The 20,882-nt window shown below is 42.2% G+C and overlaps 1 protein-coding gene across 3 annotated transcripts in view; it reads right to left on the reverse strand.

Annotated features, from left to right (window-relative positions):
* Positions 1-17,075, reverse strand: part of TARBP1 (TAR (HIV-1) RNA binding protein 1) — a 65,698-nt gene extending 48,623 nt beyond the window's left edge. For all 3 annotated transcript variants that reach the window (XR_007471238.1, XM_033431258.2, XM_049696869.1), the window contains exons 1-8: positions 15,974-17,075; positions 10,953-11,050; positions 9,488-9,557; positions 7,181-7,329; positions 6,047-6,099; positions 4,197-4,294; positions 1,380-1,515; positions 385-481 (exon numbers count right to left, since the gene is read on the reverse strand). Coding sequence is in view for 2 of the 3 variants with exons in the window: in XM_033431258.2 (XP_033287149.2) it covers positions 385-481; positions 1,380-1,515; positions 4,197-4,294; positions 6,047-6,099; positions 7,181-7,329; positions 9,488-9,557; positions 10,953-11,050; positions 15,974-16,904 (1,632 nt within the window). In the remaining variant the exon portion in view is untranslated. The remainder of the gene's footprint in view (positions 1-384; positions 482-1,379; positions 1,516-4,196; positions 4,295-6,046; positions 6,100-7,180; positions 7,330-9,487; positions 9,558-10,952; positions 11,051-15,973) is intronic.
* Between the last annotated feature and the right edge of the window lie 3,807 nt (positions 17,076-20,882).

Below are 20,882 nucleotides of genomic sequence, written 5' to 3' on the forward strand. Positions count from 1 at the left end.
TCCTGGTACGGTCACCCAGCTACCCCACCGACATGTAAAATGCCTACCAGGGGAGCTCCTTAGAGACCCAGCACCCAGGGTTTTTACTGGAAGCTGGTCACACAGACACCCCCTGCATCGCACCTACAATTCCAGAACCCGGGAAGGAAAGCAGGTGTTCAGTAGAGACCACACTGTTTGTATGAGTACTGCAGGCACAGTAGGTAGGATGGTGGGAACCCTCCTGAAATCCAAGTTCCCAGATGCCAGCCAAGGGCCAACCTTATAAGCAGGGCTTTCTAACGACAGCATCACAGGCCTGCTGTGTTAACTCTTTTATGAACACCCGCTCACTAAGAAAGACTAGGAAACTGGAGTTAACATTAGGAAGAAAGATAAACTCACCACGTCTACCAGATTCATGGCCGTCTGAAGGAGATAGCACTGCGCTGCCCCTCGCAGCAGGATCTGATGTGTGATCATGGTGCACTGAAGAACGTCCCTGACATCGGAGAAAACACATGCACTTCCCCTGTCTCAGGACAATTCTGAGAGTTTGTAGTAACTGACAACTTGATTTAATATAGCTACACTTTCTAACGCAGACAGTCACTGCCAGGAGAATTTCAAAGCTATTAAATAATTAAGGCCTCTAGTGGAGCTCAATTTTAATATGAAACAGATCTCCTTTTAAAAACAACAAGATAAGGACTTCCGTGGTGGCGCAGGGGTTAAGAATCCGCCTGCCAATGCAGGGGACATGGGTTCAATCCCTGGTCCGGCAAGATCCCACATGCCGTGGAGCAACTAAGACCGTGCGCCACAACTACTGAGCCTGCGTGCCACAACTACTGAAGCTCGCGCGCCTAGAGTCCACGCGCCGCAGCAAGAGAAGCCACTGCAATGAGAAGCCCACGCACCGCAAAAAAGAGTAGCCTCTGCTCGCCGCAACTAGAGAACGCCCGCGCACAGCAATGAAGACCTAACGCAGCCAAAAATAAATAAATTTATTTTAAAAAAAAAGACAATTTCAAAGTAAGAATTTTACACTTTTTTGAAATACTTTGTAATCAATATTAATATTTGTTATTTTATCTCTAGTTTCCTACATATCAATGTAATAAAAACAACTTACTGGCCTTATTTTTAAAGTGACCATAATCCAATAGTATGTATTATGGCATATATTTAAATTAGTAATTCATAAAACAAAATAAGTTCAACTATATGAATAGATTTTTTTAATTTACTTTTTTATTATATAAAATTAAGAGCGAAAAATCCTGATGCCAATATTAACTAAAACCACTCACTAGGGATTAAAGCAGAAGGAAAAACAAAATTTACTAACGGAAAGGTACGACAAATAACCGTATGTGAACATACTCAGAGTACATTACCTCAGGGCAAGAAGCCCTTCTATACCCAGGGCTTTACATCTTGGGATATTTGCCAAAGCCTTAGATAGAAACAAAATGGGAATAGCACACCAATGTCGGCTCGTCATCTTCTGAATAAACTTTAACAGGAAACTACCTGAAAGAAAAAGTTTTAAGACGTCATTGTTGCCAACAAGCACATGAAAAGATGCTCAGCATCATCAGACTTTATGTAGGGAAATGCAAATCAAAAACCATAATGAGATACAACTTCACACCCATTAGGATGGCTACCATCAAAAGGACAGACAATAACAAGTGTTAACCAGGATGTGGAGACATGAACGCTCAGACATTCTTGGTGGAAATGTAAAATGGTACAGCCAGTGTGGAAAAGAGTTTGGTGGCTCCATTAAAAGTTAAACACAGGGCTTCCCTGGTGGCGCAGTGGTTGAGAGTCCGCCTGCCTATGCAGGGGACACGGGTTTGAGCCCCGGTCCGGGAGGATCCCACATGCCACAGAGCGGCCGGGCCCGCGAGCCATGGCCGCTAAGCCTGCGCGTCCGGAGCCTGTGCTCCACAACGGGAGAGGCCACAACAGTGAGAGGCCCGCGTACCGCAAAAAAAAAAAAAGTTAAACACAGAGTTACTATTTGACCTAATAATTCTACTCCTAGGTATATAATTAAGAGAAGTGAAAGATTACATTCATATAAAAACCTGTATGTGAATATTCATAGGAGTTATTCATAATAGTTAAAAGTGGAAACAATCTAAACATCTATCAACTGATGAATGGATAAACAGAATGTGAAGTATCTACACAGTGGAATATTATTCAGCTACAGAAAGGAATGGAATATTGATAAATGTTACAACATAGGTGAATCTTAAAAACATTATGCTAAGCAAAAGAAGCCAGACATAAAATAAAAGGCCACGTATTATATGATTCCATTTATATGAAATGTTTAGAATAGGCAAATCTAGAGAGACAGAAAGTAAATTACTGGCTGACAGGAGCCAGGGGAAAGGAAAATGAGACTTGATTACTTATGGGCAAGGACTTTCTTTTGGGGATGATGAAAATATTCTGGAATTAGTGGTGATAGTTGTATAACTTTGTGACTATTCTAAAAACCACTGAACTGAACAATTTAAAAGGGTGAATTTTATGGTGTGTGAATTATATCTCAATAAAGCTGTTGGGAACAAAAAAAATGTCATTTCAATTTCATTCCTTTTTAGTAAGGTAAGTATTCTAGTGCATTGTAGAAATTCTGATAACCATGTAGCTATATATTTAATAGTTAAGGTAAAAGATAAATTTTTTACTGTTGGAAACCATTCATCTGTTGGAGATATTAAAGAAACACAGGATAAGAAGTACCAATGGTAGTTGGCCTCTGGTATCTGCAAACAGTGATATTAGATCTTTCTCACAGGTTATTTTGTACCTACCCTGGATCTCATCACTGTAATTAATTTAAGTATTTTGAGATACAAAGGATGGTGCTCTATCCTGCTTTCTCTGCTAACATGTGACATCTTAAGGATCTTCAAGTCACAGTAGTTAATAAAAATGTCTGTTTCCTGAGATCATCACTTACAATGACTTTTAAGAAATCCCTGGACGCTCCTGAAAGGGTATTACCTGTATTTTATATCTCCCAAAGTGCCTAGCTCAGAACTAGATACGCTTAGGATATTGTTGACAGAAAAAACTACAAAGTAAAAACTGTAAATAAACTTTCTACCTGCCCTCCCTCCCGTTGGACTAATTAAGTCCCCATCTTCTGCCTCACAGCTCTCTCATGACACAAGGACGATGGCAACAGCCAAGCCTCTATTGCTTATTCACTCACTACACTGACAGGGTCACACGGCCACAAACTCTAGGCGCTCAAACTCTAGGGGGCACTGATCACCGTCATGTCACTCACACCGTGCTGTGGACGTGAGATGTGCCAACGTGGTCGGCAGATGAATCCCCAGACTGTAAGCTTCCACATTCTAGCAAACTAAAGAACGGCTCTGACAGTTATCTTCTCCAGTTTAACTTTTTAAACAAGTAATCAAAACAATGCATTTTCTGTAAATCTAAAGTTGTGATATACAGGTGACCATCTTTTCTCTTTCTTCCCTGACTTGAATACATAGCACCACTGGTCATTATTCACCCTATTTGCAGATTTAATACAAAAGAAAAAGTATATATATATATTTCATAGCCAGGGTCACTTTCTGAGTCACAAAGCCCAGAACGAAAAAAAAGATTCGGAAAGAAGAGTGGGCCCTGCTACTCAGCAAGGAAAATAACACTGGCTTTGTGCTTTGCTTACCAACATAGCCCATCAGGAAGAAAAGTACATCTCCAACCTGAAGAAGGGGGATATTTCTAGGATACAAGGTCTTACGAAAAGCAAGTATTTTTTCCTTTCTTATCTTTCTGAGTCAATATCTATAAAGGGACAACTTTGCCACAACAGATACTCTGTTTATAACTTTTTCCTAAGCCCAGGTTCTTTCTTTCTTCGACCTATTTTGCTCATGTTTGAAACTGAATAGAGACAAGTGGAAAGAACGGCAAACTGCAGCACACATTGCAAAACTGCTTCCATGCTACGGATACCAATACTGGTATCACGTTATATACAAAAGTAAAATTGTGTACTCAGTTTCAATGGACATGTGTGTAATTCTGACAAAATCTGCATATTCCGGAAAAAGGAACTATTTTGATAATACTGATTATAATAGTCATAGGTTGGTGCTTATAACCAACATACTAAAAATTTAAGCTAATAAATTAAAAAGAAACTCTTTACTGACACATACTCTTTATTTCTTCTGGAAGAAGAGAAATGTAAGTGACTAAGAACTTCTGTAATTTCAATCCCAGTGGAGAACCACTTCCTATCAGCTGGCCTGGGGACCTACAGACAAAGGGGAAAAAAAACAAATATTTTAAATCTATTTACAAATAAGTAGACTGAAACTAAATGGAATATGGCCCAAATGTCTTTCAACAATAAAACAATAAAACCATCTTCTTCTTCTAAACCTGCATTCTATTTTTCAGTAAAATCTTGAGGATTCTTCTGCTAAAAACATCAGAGATCTTCTAGGAAAACAGACGTGAGTCAGCAATGTGCGACACTAAGCAGGCATGGATTTCTTTTTTAATGACACTTCCTCTGACACACATATATGAATCTTGCCAAATAGTATCGTTTAAAAAAAAGTCTAAAAATGAAACTTTAAAATTATATTTTATTGTTCCCAACACCTAATCCAATGATTTTAAATCTTTAAGTATTAAATAAAAGAAATAACATTCACAGAAAGACATATGTTAGTAATAAGTAACTTTTGCAAGAACATTTAATTATTAACATCTACAAAAGTCACATTGTGTGGTTTTTTTTTTTTTTTTTGCTATATGCTTCGGCCAGGGACATTATCTGTTAATTGAACACATTAGGGTGCTAGGGAACTGAAGGCATTTCATAATAAATGTGTTTGTCAACTCTCAGAAAGCACCACGTTGGTTTTACTGCTTTCCAGCGGTCTAATTGCTTCAGAGAACTATTCAACAGTAATGATTACTTGAAAATCAAAAATAATTGGCAAATCTAGCATTGCTCTGCTCTTTCGATATTAAATAGGACTAAATATTAATATAACTTAGCAGAGACTAACTTAAAAATTTTAAAGAAGTTGGTGGTGAGAGTTTTTTTCTATTAGAGGTATACCAAACAAAAGACTTGCAAGTATAAAAAAACTTAGTTTTCAAAATTAGACAACATAATTTCAAAAGCAAGGGAAATTTTTGAAGATATAATTCAAGAGTACAGGTAATGCTCAAAAGATGAGGATGAGGCACAATACTGACAAACTCTTCCCAGTATCAACCTTGACAAAGGGTAATGGTGTCAAATAAGCAATATGTCATGCAGAATGGCCTCCACCGTCAGATAGGGAAAGGGGGAAGTTAGAATGAACCCTGTGGTAGTGGACTAGAAATGGATGTGCTGGTGTGAACTGATGGTTTTTAATATGGATGGATGGATGGATGGATGGACAGACAGACACTGAAATATAGATGGTAAGTCTGCTCAGCAGACAGAGCTAAGAAACAGAGGTATACACACACACACACACACACACACACACACACACACAATCGTCATGAGAGAGACGATGATTAAGCAAATATGGTTAAACAGTATCATTTAGGGAATGTGGATAAAAGATAAATGAGAATTCTTTGTATTATTCTCACAACTTTTCTATAAGTCAAGATCAAAAGTTAAAAGAAAAAGGAAAAAAAAAAGTGTCAAGTGTTGGTTAGCCAAAGCCACTACAATTTCCAAGAGGGCAGAAATCAGGAGTAAGGGAAAAGAAGTAGCTATGTAAGATATCCTTCCCAAAAGGCCAAGAATGGATGGGTTCAAAGTAGGAAAGAAAAGAAAAAGAGAAACACCTGACACAACTACTGGAAGAAAGGCAAGAAGAATAACAAACACAGAAGGGATGACATGGTTAGAAAAAGCTGAATATCTACAAGGCAACATATAGTTATGTAACAAATTCATTAAACAATCTGGTCATATTTCATAATCACATTAAATTTATATACCCAATACATATGACTGCATTGCTGCTAAATAACAATGTTTGTTTACCTGCTGTATAGAGAGCTCTGTGAAAGTGCATCCATTAATGCCCCAATAATAAACTAAAAAAAAAAGGAAAAAAGTTTTTGATGTTAAGTTGTAACTGTAATTTTGAACAGTCAGCTTGCTGTAACTGCACATCCTACACAGGGCTACAGAAGAGCTGTTACAAGCAAAGCTGATCTCTCATGCTGTAGGTTGGTTTATGATAGTCTTGGAGGATACCTTAATTCCACCAGAACGACAAAACAAATACCGAATTTTCCCACCTGATAAAAACATATGGAATACTGAGAGGAGAGTACATGCTGTGCTAAGAAGGAAGAAGAGAGTCCAAAGAAGGGACACATGGTGGAAAATAAAGGTAGCAACAAAGGAAAAACAAAAAGATAAGAGAAAATTCAAGCCGCTATGCCTGGAAGATAAAGGGGGAAAAGTATATCTTCAAAAATATTACTAGACAAAAAAGCAAGCTTCCAGGAAGTGCAAGAAGGCTGGGAGAATGTAGAAAAATGATGCATACTAAAACACTATACATGTAGTTGGACAATCAGGAAAGTTTACTTCAATTACCTCTAAATGAGAGGTACATTACCATACCAAAGTCAGTGATCACCTGACAGATGTGGCACCATAATATAAAACTTTAAGTCACAGCTGTAACTCTCACAATCTCTTTGCTTTCTGTGATTTCTGATAAATGGAAGCATAGATGCTAATAATATAGCTCTAAAGGCAACCTCCGCTCAGTACAGTCGATAGTAATTCATCGACTCAGAACTGGGGGACTAGCGTCACTAAACAAAGAGCGGTAATTCAGTGACTCAGAACTGTGGAAACAATATCACTAACACGCTTCTATACCAGTTTTCATGCTGTTGACTTTTGTTCAGAATACTGATACCAAAGAACTACTGGTAATGATGCAGGCAGCCTATCGACAAACTACATTACAGAAAGCGTTCTCCCAGTACGATAGCTAAGTTTAGAGAAATAGGATTTGTTGTATGCAAACCTCTAAAATGTTACTTGCGATTTTCAGGCCCTAGTGTATATTTTTTGAAGATCACATAGGATAAAACAAATACCTTCGCCCCTCATCTTTTGACAAAGGGAAAAAGGAAAGGGAAAGGCTGTCATTACCTCAGAAAATTCTGCTGAAAATGGAAGAACCCTTGTTTCATAGAGCTCCAAAAAATGGGTAACGCCTTCTTTGGTCAGGATTTTATTTTCACTTTCAAACATTCTTTTATAAATACACAGATGCCAGGATGGGTGAAAGAGCCAACATCCTGTGGAAATAAACACCGAATGTTGACTTAAGATTTTCACATGATGTTGCCCCACGTAGACTACATATTCAAAACTAAACACAAACACGTTAACTTCATTCCAACACCGCAAAAGTGAGTCTCTTTTTAATCGCATCTGAGGGTGTTTAATTACTGAATAACCGAAATAACTGCAGTATTTGGTATTCCATTTTCAGAGAGATTCATTTAGAAAGGCTGCAAGCGAGTGTCATAGTGGCTACAGCGTACAGAAATTAAATATGACCCCACGCAGGTTGAAACTCTAGGTTTGGGGTGATTTCAACCAATTCTTCTCTCACCTTACTTCAATCCATTTTTCATACAGAAACCTGAAACTGTCCCTGCTCTATTTAAAACCCTTGCGTGGCTTCTCAAAACTCAGACTAAAAAACAAGCGAGGCGTGAACTGCTTCTGACAACTACTCCGACCTTAACCCGCCTTCTCACACCACTGTGCTGTGGCTTACTGGTCGGGTCCTCTACCCCACTGAGCTGTTCCCATCTCAGGGCTTCTGCACCCAGAGCTGTCTCCTCAACTTCTGTGTCACTCTTCAGGCAGTCTTTCCTAGCTGCCCTCTCCAAGGTATGGCCTCACCCACTAGATAACTCCATTTCTGCCTCTTGTTTGTTGCCTGTCTAGAACTTATCATCAAAGCTATTTTTTCCCGGAAAACAGACAAAAAGCAAGTGAAAAAGAGTACATCTGTCTCACCACTTTATCCCAGCGCTTAGCGTGTATTGGACACTAGGTAAACATCTATTAAGAAAATATACAAATGAGAAACAAAAAATGGAGTATGTACCTTGGACATACTTTAACTTTTTTTGAAATATCTTTTAACACTATTAGAAAAAAAACTCAGCATTTTTAACTCATGGCATTCTATAAATAAATGTCTTTTTTTTTTTTTTTGTAATTTACACCAAGATGCTTGTTCAATCCTTTGGCAGTGATTTTTCAAAATCTGTCACTGCCATTTGATTTGGTTTGCCAAGAGCTGTGGGCAAAATGTGGTAATAAGAGAATCATTTTAATAGTAAATGCATAAGTGAAGTCACAACAGGATTCAACTAGATTCTAGCCCCAGGTGGGACTACAGATTCCTATGGTCTGCAAAAAATCCCAGTGTATCAGAAAACAACCATAGCAATCAGCTGAATAAAGCTCAGTTCCTAAGGGGTCAAACTACTAAAGTTGTAATTATCTAAAGCAGGCACTAAAACCCATTTACCTAGGTTATTTCTCATGTGTAAACATGATAATGTAGCATTTTATCGTTCATATGAATACAAAACACCATTAGCTTGCATTAGCTGTCTCGTTGATCTAAACTTAATTTCATAAAATAATTTTAAGAAGCTCCAGCTTCATTTTATTTCTAAGAAGCCCTCATAATATAGAACTGATACAGGATTTAAAAACCATATTTAAAATAGCATCTTGGAATTTTCTCTTCCTAAGAAGTCCAACCTACAGAATAGCTGAAACCCGAAGAAAATAACTCTAACAAGGAAACAGATACATTAAGAGAATAAGGATGGAAAGCACTTAAAATATGTAATACCAAAGAGCTCTTATTAAAAATGAATAATACACCACGATTAAAACATTACCAAAGAGCCCTTATCTTTCAAGGATATATACTGAAAAAAATTACAGATGAAATGATATGCTGTCTAGGAATGGGCTTCAAAATCATTTGATGGGGAGGGAGCAGGAAAGGCCACATATGATGTGAGACAGAGACTGGCACAAGTTGATCACTGCTAAAGCCGGGTGGTGGGGTTCATCATACAAACTCTTCTCCTTCCGTGAATGTCTGAAATTTTCTATAATCAGAAGTTTATAAATTACCAGACCTCTAAATTATAGAAAACTCTGCAGCCATTTAAAATTAAATTCTCAAAGACTATTTAAGGACATAGGTAAATGCATTTGGTTATACTGCTGAGTGAGAAAAAAACATTATGAACAATCAATCCACAAGGTATGTATCTGGAATGTTAGCAGCGGTCTCTTGGTAGCAGTAAATTCATATATTCCTATAACATGCTCTATAATGAATAAGAGTTACTTATAAAATTAAGGGGAAAAACTGTATGTGTTATAAAAAAGCAAAATAAAAGTAACTGTTACCATTTTCCTCTGACACTGCATATTCAAACAGATTGTTCAGCTTTGGTAAAACTGGCTTTATAACATGTATCTGAAAAAACAAGAGCAAAAAGCCACAGGAAATGAAAATTCACCGTTCAAAACTCAAAAGACTTTTCGTCTATTTATACAACAGTCACTCTGTTCCTCCTTACCACCCTGGAGAAGAGGCAGGGCCTGTATACCAATATGTTACAAAGAGGAAAAAATACTGCGATGCTTTATCTAGTTACTCACGTTGCTCAAGGCCACATATTTAGAAGTAGAGTCAGTTCAGAGTTCAATATTCTTCATTCTTAGACTCTGCTACAGATATCAGCATCTAATTTACATACCCTATAAACTAAAGGTAAATCACAGTTTCTAAATAGTGAGGGTCTTGAGGATATACTGATTCAGGAAAACCGTAAGTTTAGAAATGCTTTTCCTTTATTGCTCATCCTTGTATCTACATATATTTAGTACATATGAGTAATTCTTTATTTTAGTCCACAAACAATGCATCTGGACTGACACCTCCCAGTGGCTCCACGATGGCAGGCCCCGCACCTTATGGACTGAGAACCCCTACAACAGGGGTTCTCCAAGCGTGGTGCCCAGAATGGCAGCTTACGGATCTCCTAGGAACATGTAAAATACCTGAGTTCTCAGGCCCCACTGCAGACCTACTGAATCAGAAACTTTGCAGGCCAGACACTTTCATAAGCCATCTGGGTGATCCTAATGAATGTTAAAGTTGGAGAACACTGCACTAGAGTAGGTAATCTTAAGAGATTCTTCTCAACTTAAAAACTCTAAGAGCCCACAAAAATGAACTCAAAGTCGACTGCAAATGATTTTTCAAGTTTCCATTCTCAGGACCAAGAATGCAAAGATGTAAGAGAGAGAGGAAGAGAGGAAGGGAGGAAGAGAGAGAGAGAGAGAGGGAGGGAGGGAGGGAGGGAGGGAGGGAGGGAGGGAGGGAGGGAGGGACAGAGGGGGAGGGAGGGGGAGGGAGGGAGGAGGGAGGGAGGAGGGAAAGAAGGAAGGAAGGAGGGAAGGAAGGAAGGTAATCTACAAAATCGAAGGCCCATTATAGCATCATTATTTACTTAATAACAATTTACCTCAGACTTTAAGTAACATTTCCCTTAGTGTGCATTTCTTAGGAGATTATTCATAACATCAAGAAACTAAAAACGCGTAAACATTTTAGAAGTAAATGTCAAGGGAAGATCAAATAAGACTGAATTCTTTGAATGATAACTTAAGTCAACTGAAAGTATTCTTTAATTTCCTGAGTTTATATTCAATCTTAAATTGCACCTATGCCAGAAAACAAAGTACGCTTGGACTCCATTATGCTATATCCAAGTTGGCCTTTCTGTATTGCTTTTACAGAATGTTTGGGGAAAAAACCCCAAGAACTGCATCTACATAGGATTTGTTAAAATATGAAAACACTTACCTGATTTCCTTCAAGCGTTTCCATAATTAATATATAGTTTTCCCAAAACTTTAGAAGCTCATCTTTTTTCTTCTCAGACCACCAAAACAGACTTGGGCCTGATACGGTTTGAAAAAGAAAATTAGTTCCTAGATTTAGTTCCTAAATCAGAAACTTTCATAACAGTTCTTAAAATTATGCTACTATTTCCAAATGTCGTTTTCTCTAACAATGGTGGGTGCCCCTGTATCAGAGCCTGGGTAGGAGGCTTGGGCAAACAAGAATCTCAAAAGGAGGTTTTTTCAAAAAAAATTAAGGTTACTACCTTGGAACTCTGGGTAAGGATGACAGATTTGAACACATGTACTCTACTTTCTCTCCCTAAGAATCTCACTGTAACAGTAAGATTTTTCAAAGGCAAAAACCCAAGAATTGGAGAAAACAGGGGAGCAGACAAGAGCAATGAAATTAGGATCCGCAAATCAGATTAAAACAAGCAGAATCAAGACAAGTGACTCTTAAGTTGGCACAAGGAAAGCAAAGAAAAAAACCTGATTCACACTACAAATCCCCCCAAGCCTAAGGAACTGGCAGAAAAAAATACTTCAGGAAGTAGAGGTGAAAATCAAGGCTAAACTAAAAAGGATTTGTTTAATGTGTTTAAGAAGCAGATCCCCAGATGCCCTTTCCTGTGTTCTGAACAGGAAAAAGACTGGGATTGATTCTCTGGGGAAGGTAAAAGAGTGGGTCTCCAGATTGAGGGGCACTGGACACGGCTGAGGTCAGGGTGAGTGCCACATGAAAATGGGAAGTGAACACGTATGCACCCTGGACGCTGAGACCCCCTTCCACCTGCCCCCATCACCGTCTTGGCCTCTCAGGTCCCAGAGGACCTTCTCCATGGCATGTGGCCACCCCAAGAGGAAAGACCTGAAAATACTTTCACCAGAGATTACCTAACAAAATGCCCTGGCCAGATCGCCTTACAGCGAAGTGCACAGTCAACAAGCACCACTCACGTGTTTAGAGCTTGACTTTTCGTCCCACATTCTTACGTATATAAGCAGGTGTCTAAGGCTCACCAGACATCTAGGGAAACCTCTACACTAAAGATCAAGACCAAAACAAATAAACAAGGAAATCGGGAGAAAACAAAACTACACAGGAAAAAGAAAACCTGAAAAAGAAAAAACTTTCACTAATATTTTAAAGGGAGATAAGACAGTGTGGTTACGATATAAAAACAGGATACTATTAAAAAGGGGGCATTCCAAGAACAAAAAAGATCTCATGAGAATAAAAATCTGATAGCAAAAAGAAGAAACTCAAAGAAAGGACTGGAAATAAAGTTGAGGAAATCACCCAGGAAGTGGAGCAAAAAGACAAAACCATAGAAAACAGGAGAGAAGAGATGTGTTAAAGGCCAGTCCAGGAGGTTCGATAACCAAAAAGAGAACAGAAAGCAAAAAAGGAAGGGAGGAAATCAAAGTAATACGAGAGCAGTTCTCAGGACCGAAGGACATGATTTCCAGATTGAAAAGGTCCGAGTGCCCTACACCAGGATGTAAACAGGCCCTCAAAACTGAAATGACAGAAAGCTGGGGACACAGTCTCTATAATCGTCCATGGAGAAGAAACAGCTCACATACAAAGAAACAGGATTCAAATGGTTTCAGACTTCTCAACACTAACAATGGGAGCTCGAGCCTCTAAGACATCAGATGGATGGATGCCTTTAAAATTTTGAACAGAAATGTTTTCCAAGCCAGAATTCTACCCCAATCAAACCATCAGTTGAATGTGAGGGCAAAATAAAAGTGTCTAGATATGCTTGGTCTTGGCTTCCAAGAAAGCCACAAGAAAACATTACTGCCACACCAACAAAGAGAAGAAAGGCTGGATTATCAACAAAACCCTAAACTTTTTTTTTGGTGGGGGGAGGTCCATCAGAGAGCTGAGGTCGCATTGCTCTCTGAATTCCAAAGGGCAAAGAGCCTCTCCAAGAATAAGACAGGACACACGAACTGCAGTTAAAAAACAAAATAAAAATTGGACAAGTTTTTAAGGGCCAAGTGTGGACAACTTAGAAACTCTGGGAACCCCAAGGGAGTCTACACCCACTCACCAGCTCTCTTCCTCAAGGCCTCCCCCATGTGTTCAAGAAAGACTGTGGGCAGGGCAGGGGACCCTGGAGGCGTGGGCATGCAGGGCCCACCAAGGTTTGAAAGGGCAGCCCATCCATGCCCTGCAGGAGTACAAGGTGGTGGTCAACTGAAGACGCCTGCCTGCACCCTAGACCCTTCCCTGACAGGAGGCCAAAGCTGTCAGCCGCCGGAGGAAACCCTCCCACAATCCCACCCTTGTCTCTGCTCTCACACCAGGCAAAGTTGGCTGCCCCTGGGGATGGCTAAACACTTGCTCTCCCCTCGACCCTGCACTGACACGAGGAAAGCCTCTTATGTGTCCGGCACTCATATGAAGCAGGTCTGCTGCTGTGGAGGGGGGCAGAGTATCAGCCCTCGAGACCCACCACAGATACAAGCAGAATGCAGCCGCCACAGGAGAAGTTAAGGAAACTCTTAACCCTTCATTAAGTAGGAGGCAGAGGTTATGTGCCACTGGAGAGGGAGCAGAGATGGCTAAAAAGTTTGAACCCTGGGCTTCCCTGGTGGCGCAGTGGTTGAGAGTCCGCCTGCCTATGCAGGTGACACGGGTTCGTGCCCCGGTCCAGGAAGATCCCACATGCCGCGGAGCGGCTGGGCCCGTGAGCCATGGCCGCTGAAGCCTGCGCATCCGGAGCCTGTGCTCCGCAACGGGAGAGGCCACAGCAGTGAGAGGCCCGCGTACCAAAAAAAAAAAATAAAGTTTGAACCCTAAGGATCGGGCACATGGGGCCTAAGAAGAGGCTGTTGTAGGAGAAATGAAAAGTTCCCTCCTTCCCCATCTCAAGCTTTGCACCAGGTAACCAACACCAGCAGTCTACCCTCGAGGGAAGGACAAAGGCATGGAGGAAGCTCTCCAACCGTGGTGTCGGCATCGAGGGCTTGAGAAAAAAACTGAGAAAAACCTTATAGGCTTCACACTAAACAATCCACCACCAACAAAATCCAAAGCCAGCTCACCAGAGTGACTCAACCCAAATAGTCTAACAGAGAGGAGTGCCTATCATCGAAGGCATAAATATTTCAGTCTCTGCTGAAAAAAGTGATCCCATTGCCAAGAGATAAAAGAGAAAACAAAACCAAACTCAGATATGGTCCAAGTACAGAACTTGTACATAACTATGATGAGTATGTTAAAGGCTCTAATGGAAAAGGTAGACAACATGCATGAACAGTTGGGGATTTTCAGGAGATGGAAACTATAAAAAAGTGACAGATAGAAATGATAGAAGTGAAAACATATCAGACATAAAGGATCCTTTGATTAAGTTATCAAATATGCAAGGTCTTAAAAAGTTTTATCTCAGGGAACTATTAGAAAATACATTACAACAAATGAGTAAACCAAAAAAGAGGACGAACTCCAGGAAACAAGAGCTCCAACACAGAATCAGGTGAAGGGAATCCCCCAGATGATAGTGAAGGCAGATCTAAGAATGTCAGCTGTGCACCAGACTGAGCTTGTAAGAGGACTCTAGGAGACACTTCTTCAGGAAAATTGATAATGCCTGATGATCTGACTTTGTACAGGAAAGATTTAGACAATTAACTAAGAATCTGGGGTTGAATTAGTGATAAGAATGGAGACAACGAAACATAAATGACATTAATCTAGCAAAAACCTGCAGGAAGAAAAAAAACCCATCATATATACACAGATCACCTGTGAACAGTATTTTCGGAGTCATAATTTTGTTGAACTCACATTTAACCAAAATTACAAGAATGACATTGGACTTTATGACATTACTAGATCATTTCAAGATACGGGGGTAAATACCAAAATAATCAGCTAAAAGAGGTAAAAGTGGCTGCCCTCTGAAATGAAGGAAATGGGCAGGGGCACAAGCATGAGACCACTGCTTATCTTTAAAACTGCAGAATGACTGACTCTTTAAAATAAATGAGTGTTTAACTTTAGTAATTTAAAAAATGTTTTCCAGTGACAACTCTCATTGGATGATCACCAACTTTTGGGCTGTTAAAATATTTACTACCTGATGTTTTAAGCTTATATAAAAATCTAATCTACTCACAACTTCAACCAAACAAAAATCCTTTACCAGTATAAATAAGTAGGCAGCTCCAGTTGAAACAGTAGACATTTTCTATCTATTGAGGCAGTTTTGAATCAGTCAATCCATTTTTGACTTTGATAGCTCAAAATTAATTTAAGACGAGAATTGTGCTTTCACATAATTTCAGTGAGCAAATCAATCAATAGGAACATACCAAACTGAGGGGAGGCCTTGCTATTTCATCTACTCTTGTTCTGTAATAAAGTGGTAGGAAGCACAGGCTCAAAATGTAAAAAAATTGAAACCTCACTCAATTAAATCAATTTCAAAAATACTCTCCAAAGGTCGACTTAAGGCCCATATGCTTAACAAATATTTAAAAATCCTGCTAAGAGAACTACCAAGGGAAATTTCAAAAGGATGTGCTAGTTTCCATTACAAAATTCTAACACTCGAGACTCAATTCATCGCTCAGTACATATAAATAATTTTCTTTTCAATTTGATGGGCGCTAACTCTTCTTTCCTGTTAGAACGGACCTACCACGATATAGTGCAAATTTGGTCTGTAAAATCCTGCCTGGGCTCGTTCCTAAATTATTCCCACGGATGCAGTATTCCACCTGCTCTGGGTCAGAAAGTTTAGGAGATGCAGACTCCTCTCGGCTGCAGTGATCTGTGTCAGTTCAGAAAACACCCTCGACATGAGGTTCCCAAGGTTTTTCAGGCTTTATGGGGACCATGAGAATAACCCAATTCAGTACGGATCTCGGAGACTACCCCAGGAGCTGACTGCCGGAAGCAGGGGGCCTCCCTCCCAGAAAGCCAAGTAAGGATGGGCCCGGGGGCAAAGAAGCAAGTACCGGTTCCTTCCTGGGGGGCGCACGCGCAGTCGGTCCCCAGCTCCGCCGACACCTCCACCGCCCGCTGCAGCAGGTAGCGCGCCCGCTTGCGCGTCAGAGCGTCCTCGGCCCGGGTCAGCCCCGCCTGCACCGTCCTCCAGAAGCGCCAGCAGCGCCGGGCGTCCGGGTCCGCCTCGCGCGCCGCGGTGGCGCGCTCCGCGCCAGGCTCGGGCAGCAGCTTCTCCGCCAGGGCGCTCAGCACCAGCAGCTTCGGCCCGACTCGGCCCGGGCCCTCGGGAGCCCCGGGGGCGACCAGCCCGCCCCACAAGGCCCGCAGCGCCGCCCCGCCGCACCGGCCCAACGCCGGCAGCAGCCGGCCGGCCACCAGCGCCGCCGCGCCCTCGGCGGGCCCCGCCTCGTCCCCGCCTAGCGCCAGGGCGAGGGCGGCCCGCGCCACCGCCTCCAGCAGCGGCGCGTCCTCGCGGGGCCGCAGGCAGGGCCCCACGGCCGCCAACACCTCCACGGCCGCCTCGGCGGCCCCGTCGAGGCCGGGCGCGGGGCCCGCGGCGAGCAGGTCGCGCAGCGCCTCCTCGGCCAGCGCGGCCGCCAGCTGCGGGCCCCCGGCAAGGCGGGCGCACGAGCGCAGGGCCGCGCCCGCCGCTCTCAGCACGCGCCGGCGCTGGCGGGCCGCTGGGCCGGTGTCCGCGCCGCCCGCGGGGCGCCCGCGCAGGCCCCGCAGCAGCGGCACCAGGTACCCGGCGGCGACCTCGCGCGCCGCCTCCGGGAGCGCGCCCGCGCCGCCGCCGCGCGCCTCCTCGTCCTCCAGTCGCTGCAGAAGAAAGCGCAGCGTCTCCACGCGCTCCGCGGACGCCTCCTCGCAGCACAGCGCCCCAAGCAGGACCCGAGGGTCCCGGCTCTGCGAGAGCAGCGTATCCGCCAGCACCCACTCCATTTGACCCGAGCGCCCGCAGGAAGGCGCCGGCGTGCGCTAGTGCGTGCGCGTGCGCGGTGGGCCCGGGCGCGCACCCGCAGGTAGGGGGCTTGCAGCCCGGCCCTAGTCCTGCTAGGCGCGCTTTGGGCAGGTCTCACCAGAACTGCCTTGGATCTGATCCTCTCGCTTCTGCCCCTTACTTTTGTAAGAGGAAAAGAGGCCCTCGTTAAACGTTAATGTCGTATCTATACCAACTCCATCGATTCCTAATTGGAGATTGGCCTGCCCGAGGGCTTTAAATCATTCAGGCGCTGTGAGGATGGGCCAGAGGTACACCAGGAAGGTGTACTCACGATCACCTAGAAGCTCTTTTTTCAAAACGGTGCAGCCTGGCACCACCCACACAGAGACTGACACAGTGGGTCCGAAATGGGTTCCCGATATCTGCATAAAAAATAAATAACGAAAACCCAAGAATGAGGTAGAGGCCCTGAAAAGTACTCTAGCTATGAGCCAGGGATAGGGCTGAAAACGAGATACCCACCACGACGCTGGCAGTCAAATGCCCAAGCGGACTCTTGCATGCAGCCCTTCACACACAATGCTTATGCTCCCACATGTAGAGTCCCCCAAATAGTCCACGTGTCTGTATGTTCTGTATATCTGACAGCATCTACTGCTAAGTACAGAAACAGAAACCTCACCTTAGCATGCACGGTACTGGTTTGGTTTATAGCTCAATCCTAGGCGAACTGAATCAATGACTTGGGTTTTCACTTTGCCTTTAACCATAGAGAAGTCCATGGAGAAGTCACAATCTCACCTTCAAAGAGCTTGATGTGTAATAAACATAATGGATAAAGTGTAATTTAAAGTTATTTAAGTTTATTTTATGTAATTTAAAATTATTTAATTTTTAGATTTTTGGTTTTATATAATTTAAAGTTATTTACAGTTATCTTACATCATATATGCAAGATTTTATTTCCGTATTTCAGGGTCATTCAGTTTTCCATTGACAGATGCGTAAAGGGTTCAGTTGTAAGCCTACTTAGAATGTGTCAGTAAATATCCATTGCCTTCAACATTTAATGTGCCAATAAACATCAGTTTCCTTCAACATATATTCTTCATATATCTATCAAACAAAAATATGCAAATGTCTTGAGCAGACACTTAACAAATGAAGATGTGCAAATGTAAGCATCTGAAAAGGTGTGAGTATCATTATTCCTTAGAGAAATGCAAATTAAACCCTCAAAGAAATACCACTTCACACCCATCAGAATGGCCTAAATTTCAAAGATTGAAAACACCAAACGGCTGTTGAGGATTTCCTTTTCTTGAAACTCTGTCTTCCTCTAGTTTTCATCATATAGCTAATTCCTGTTTTTTTCTTTGTCCTGTTTCCCCAGCTGTTTCTTCTCCATCTCTTTGGGGGAAGAATCCTCTTTCTCTTCCTGACCTGACCTGTTCATATGGATGTTTCCAGAATTACAGGTTCAGATCCCTGCCTGTTCTTCTCACTCTAAATTTTCCCTGAATAACTTCATTAAAACTATAGATTCAACTACGATTTACACGCTAATGATGAAAAAAATCTAGATCTCCTGCACAGATCTCTCTCCCAAACTGCAAACTGCCTACCAGATGTATCCATTGAATATCACTCAGGGCATCATTCTCAATCTCTACTTTTATGAAGGTCACCTCACTATCTTCATTCCCCCATCATCATTACTGCACCCCCCACCACCACCAATATACTTCTTCCCAGGTATTTCCTATTTAGGGGAATGGCTGTCACTCACTGAGTTGCCCAAGTCAAAAAACCTGGGAGCCAATATGTTACCAAACCAACCTTGGGTCCCCTTGCCTGCGTGCAGCAAAGTCAATCAACTGACACGGGGTCGTGGCGAAGGAAAGTGCAGCATTTACTGCAGGGCGTCAAGTAAGGAGTCCAGGTAGCTAGTGCTTAAAAGGTCCGAACTCTCTAAAGGCTTTCAGGGGAAAGTTTTTAAAGACAAAGTGAGGGAGGAGCGTTGTGGGTGTGTGATCAGCTTGTGGACACTCTTCTGATTGGTAATCGGGAGTCAGCTGGTCTGGGGTTTACGTGCTTGTGGGCAGCCTACAGTTAACTTCTCCCACCTGATGGGGGTTTCAGTAGCTGCAAAACAGCTCAAAGACTATGGCTCAGAATATCATCCAAAGCCCTTGAGGAGGAACTAAAGGTCCTTGACTTTGTTTAATGGCTAAACTAGTATTATTTTGTCTTGCGTGACTGCTTTTCTTTCTTTCTGCGTTTTCTCACTTCTCTAATTAAATTTACTCTTTGTAACTCGGGGAAGGCCTAGGAGGCTAAAGGTTTTTTTACAGACAAGAGGCAGGCAGAGGACACTGGGGTAGGTGTGGTTTGTTCTAGGAAGGCCCCATAGGGTCTTGCTCAGTGACAAATAGACTTCCCACTCTCTTCTTTGATTCCTCAAATCTATCCATGAAACTTCCTAAATTTTTTGGTGTCCCCACCTCTCTGTCCCCCACTAACACCATAGTTTTAGACTCTCCTCATTTCTTACTAAGATAAGAGCAATAACTTCCTGCCTGATTCACTCCCCACCCCAATGAACATGCCTTATTACTACCAGGATGAGCTTCCTAAAATTAAACCATGACTATTCATAGCCCCCAGAATGATGGCTGAATTTCTTAGCATGACATCCCAGATGCCCCTTGAGGTGGTCCTGCCTACTTCTCCAGCCCCATCGTCCTCATGCCCCATATACACCTAGATTTTGAAGTCCCTGAAACATGCCGTGTGCTCTCCCTTTGTCTTTTCAAAAGCCCTTTCATCTTCTGGAAAGCCCTTACCTCTACTCCACTTGTTCAAGACACATGGTCCAATGTCATCTCTCCAGAAAGTCATTTCTTACTACCTCGCTCCCACCACCAACACCCACCCCACCTAAGTGAGGTCACCCTCTTCCAAATTCCCCAAACATCCTAGCATATCCCTAACACAGCATTTGTCATGCTGTTATAACTGCAGGTTTACTTCTCTGCCCCCTCCCCTCCCAAGAGCAATTTGAGGGCTAGGCAGGAGTTACGGAGTTATATCTTTTATCCCATGAATCCCAGTACCTGCACCTCTTGTTATATCATGCTCAAGAAATGCTGATCTTCTACTCCTCAATGAAGACCCAAGCTACAAGGCATCTCTGAGAAGCCCCTCACCATGCACCTAATCATACTTCTTCTGTCGTCCCCAAACGTTCAGTTGTGGTAATAATAATAGCTAACAGTTACTTATCATACTTATGAAGAAGACATGGTAATATCTTTATACTACTGCACTGAATCCTCAAAACAACTCATAAATGAAGTGCTATTATTTTTCTCATTTTACGGATGAGGACACTGAGAATAGGGGAGGATAAGTAACTTGCCTCGGTGTCACACGACAAAAAAGCAGCAGAGCTGTCTGACTCAAAGCTGTGCACTCTGCTACATTATCTCCAAACCGTCAAGAAAGAGAAGTCTACAGTGACTAACAGGTTTACCGCCTACATAATCTGCACTCCCAGGGTCTAGCAGACAGTAGGCACTCAGTAAATGATTGTTGTAGGAAGAAATGAATGAATATATGTGTTTCCGCCACAGTTTATGAACTCCTTGCAAATTAGGATTTTGTTTTTAATTCATTTTGTAGCCTACACGCCCAACATAGTACCAGAAGCATGGTAGCTACTCAAAAAGTGCTTGAAACTGGGTGAACAAGAATTCAGTATTTTATAGTGAGAGTGTTATAAGTTCATCAGTCAGAAAATTTCCAGGGACATAAGGACTCTTGAAACATGAGCATTTGAAAGCTGAAGTCCTTGTCGCCTGGTTCAACATGCAACAATACACTGCTTTGAGACACAGAGGAGACCCCGTGTGAGACCCCTCATGAAGATGAGGGGTTGCTTTGGAAGTGATATGTGAATAGGGTTTACAAGGGTT

The sequence above is a fragment of the Orcinus orca genome, chromosome 14 (genome assembly GCF_937001465.1).
Source record: "Orcinus orca chromosome 14, mOrcOrc1.1, whole genome shotgun sequence".
NCBI lineage: Eukaryota > Metazoa > Chordata > Mammalia > Artiodactyla > Delphinidae > Orcinus > Orcinus orca.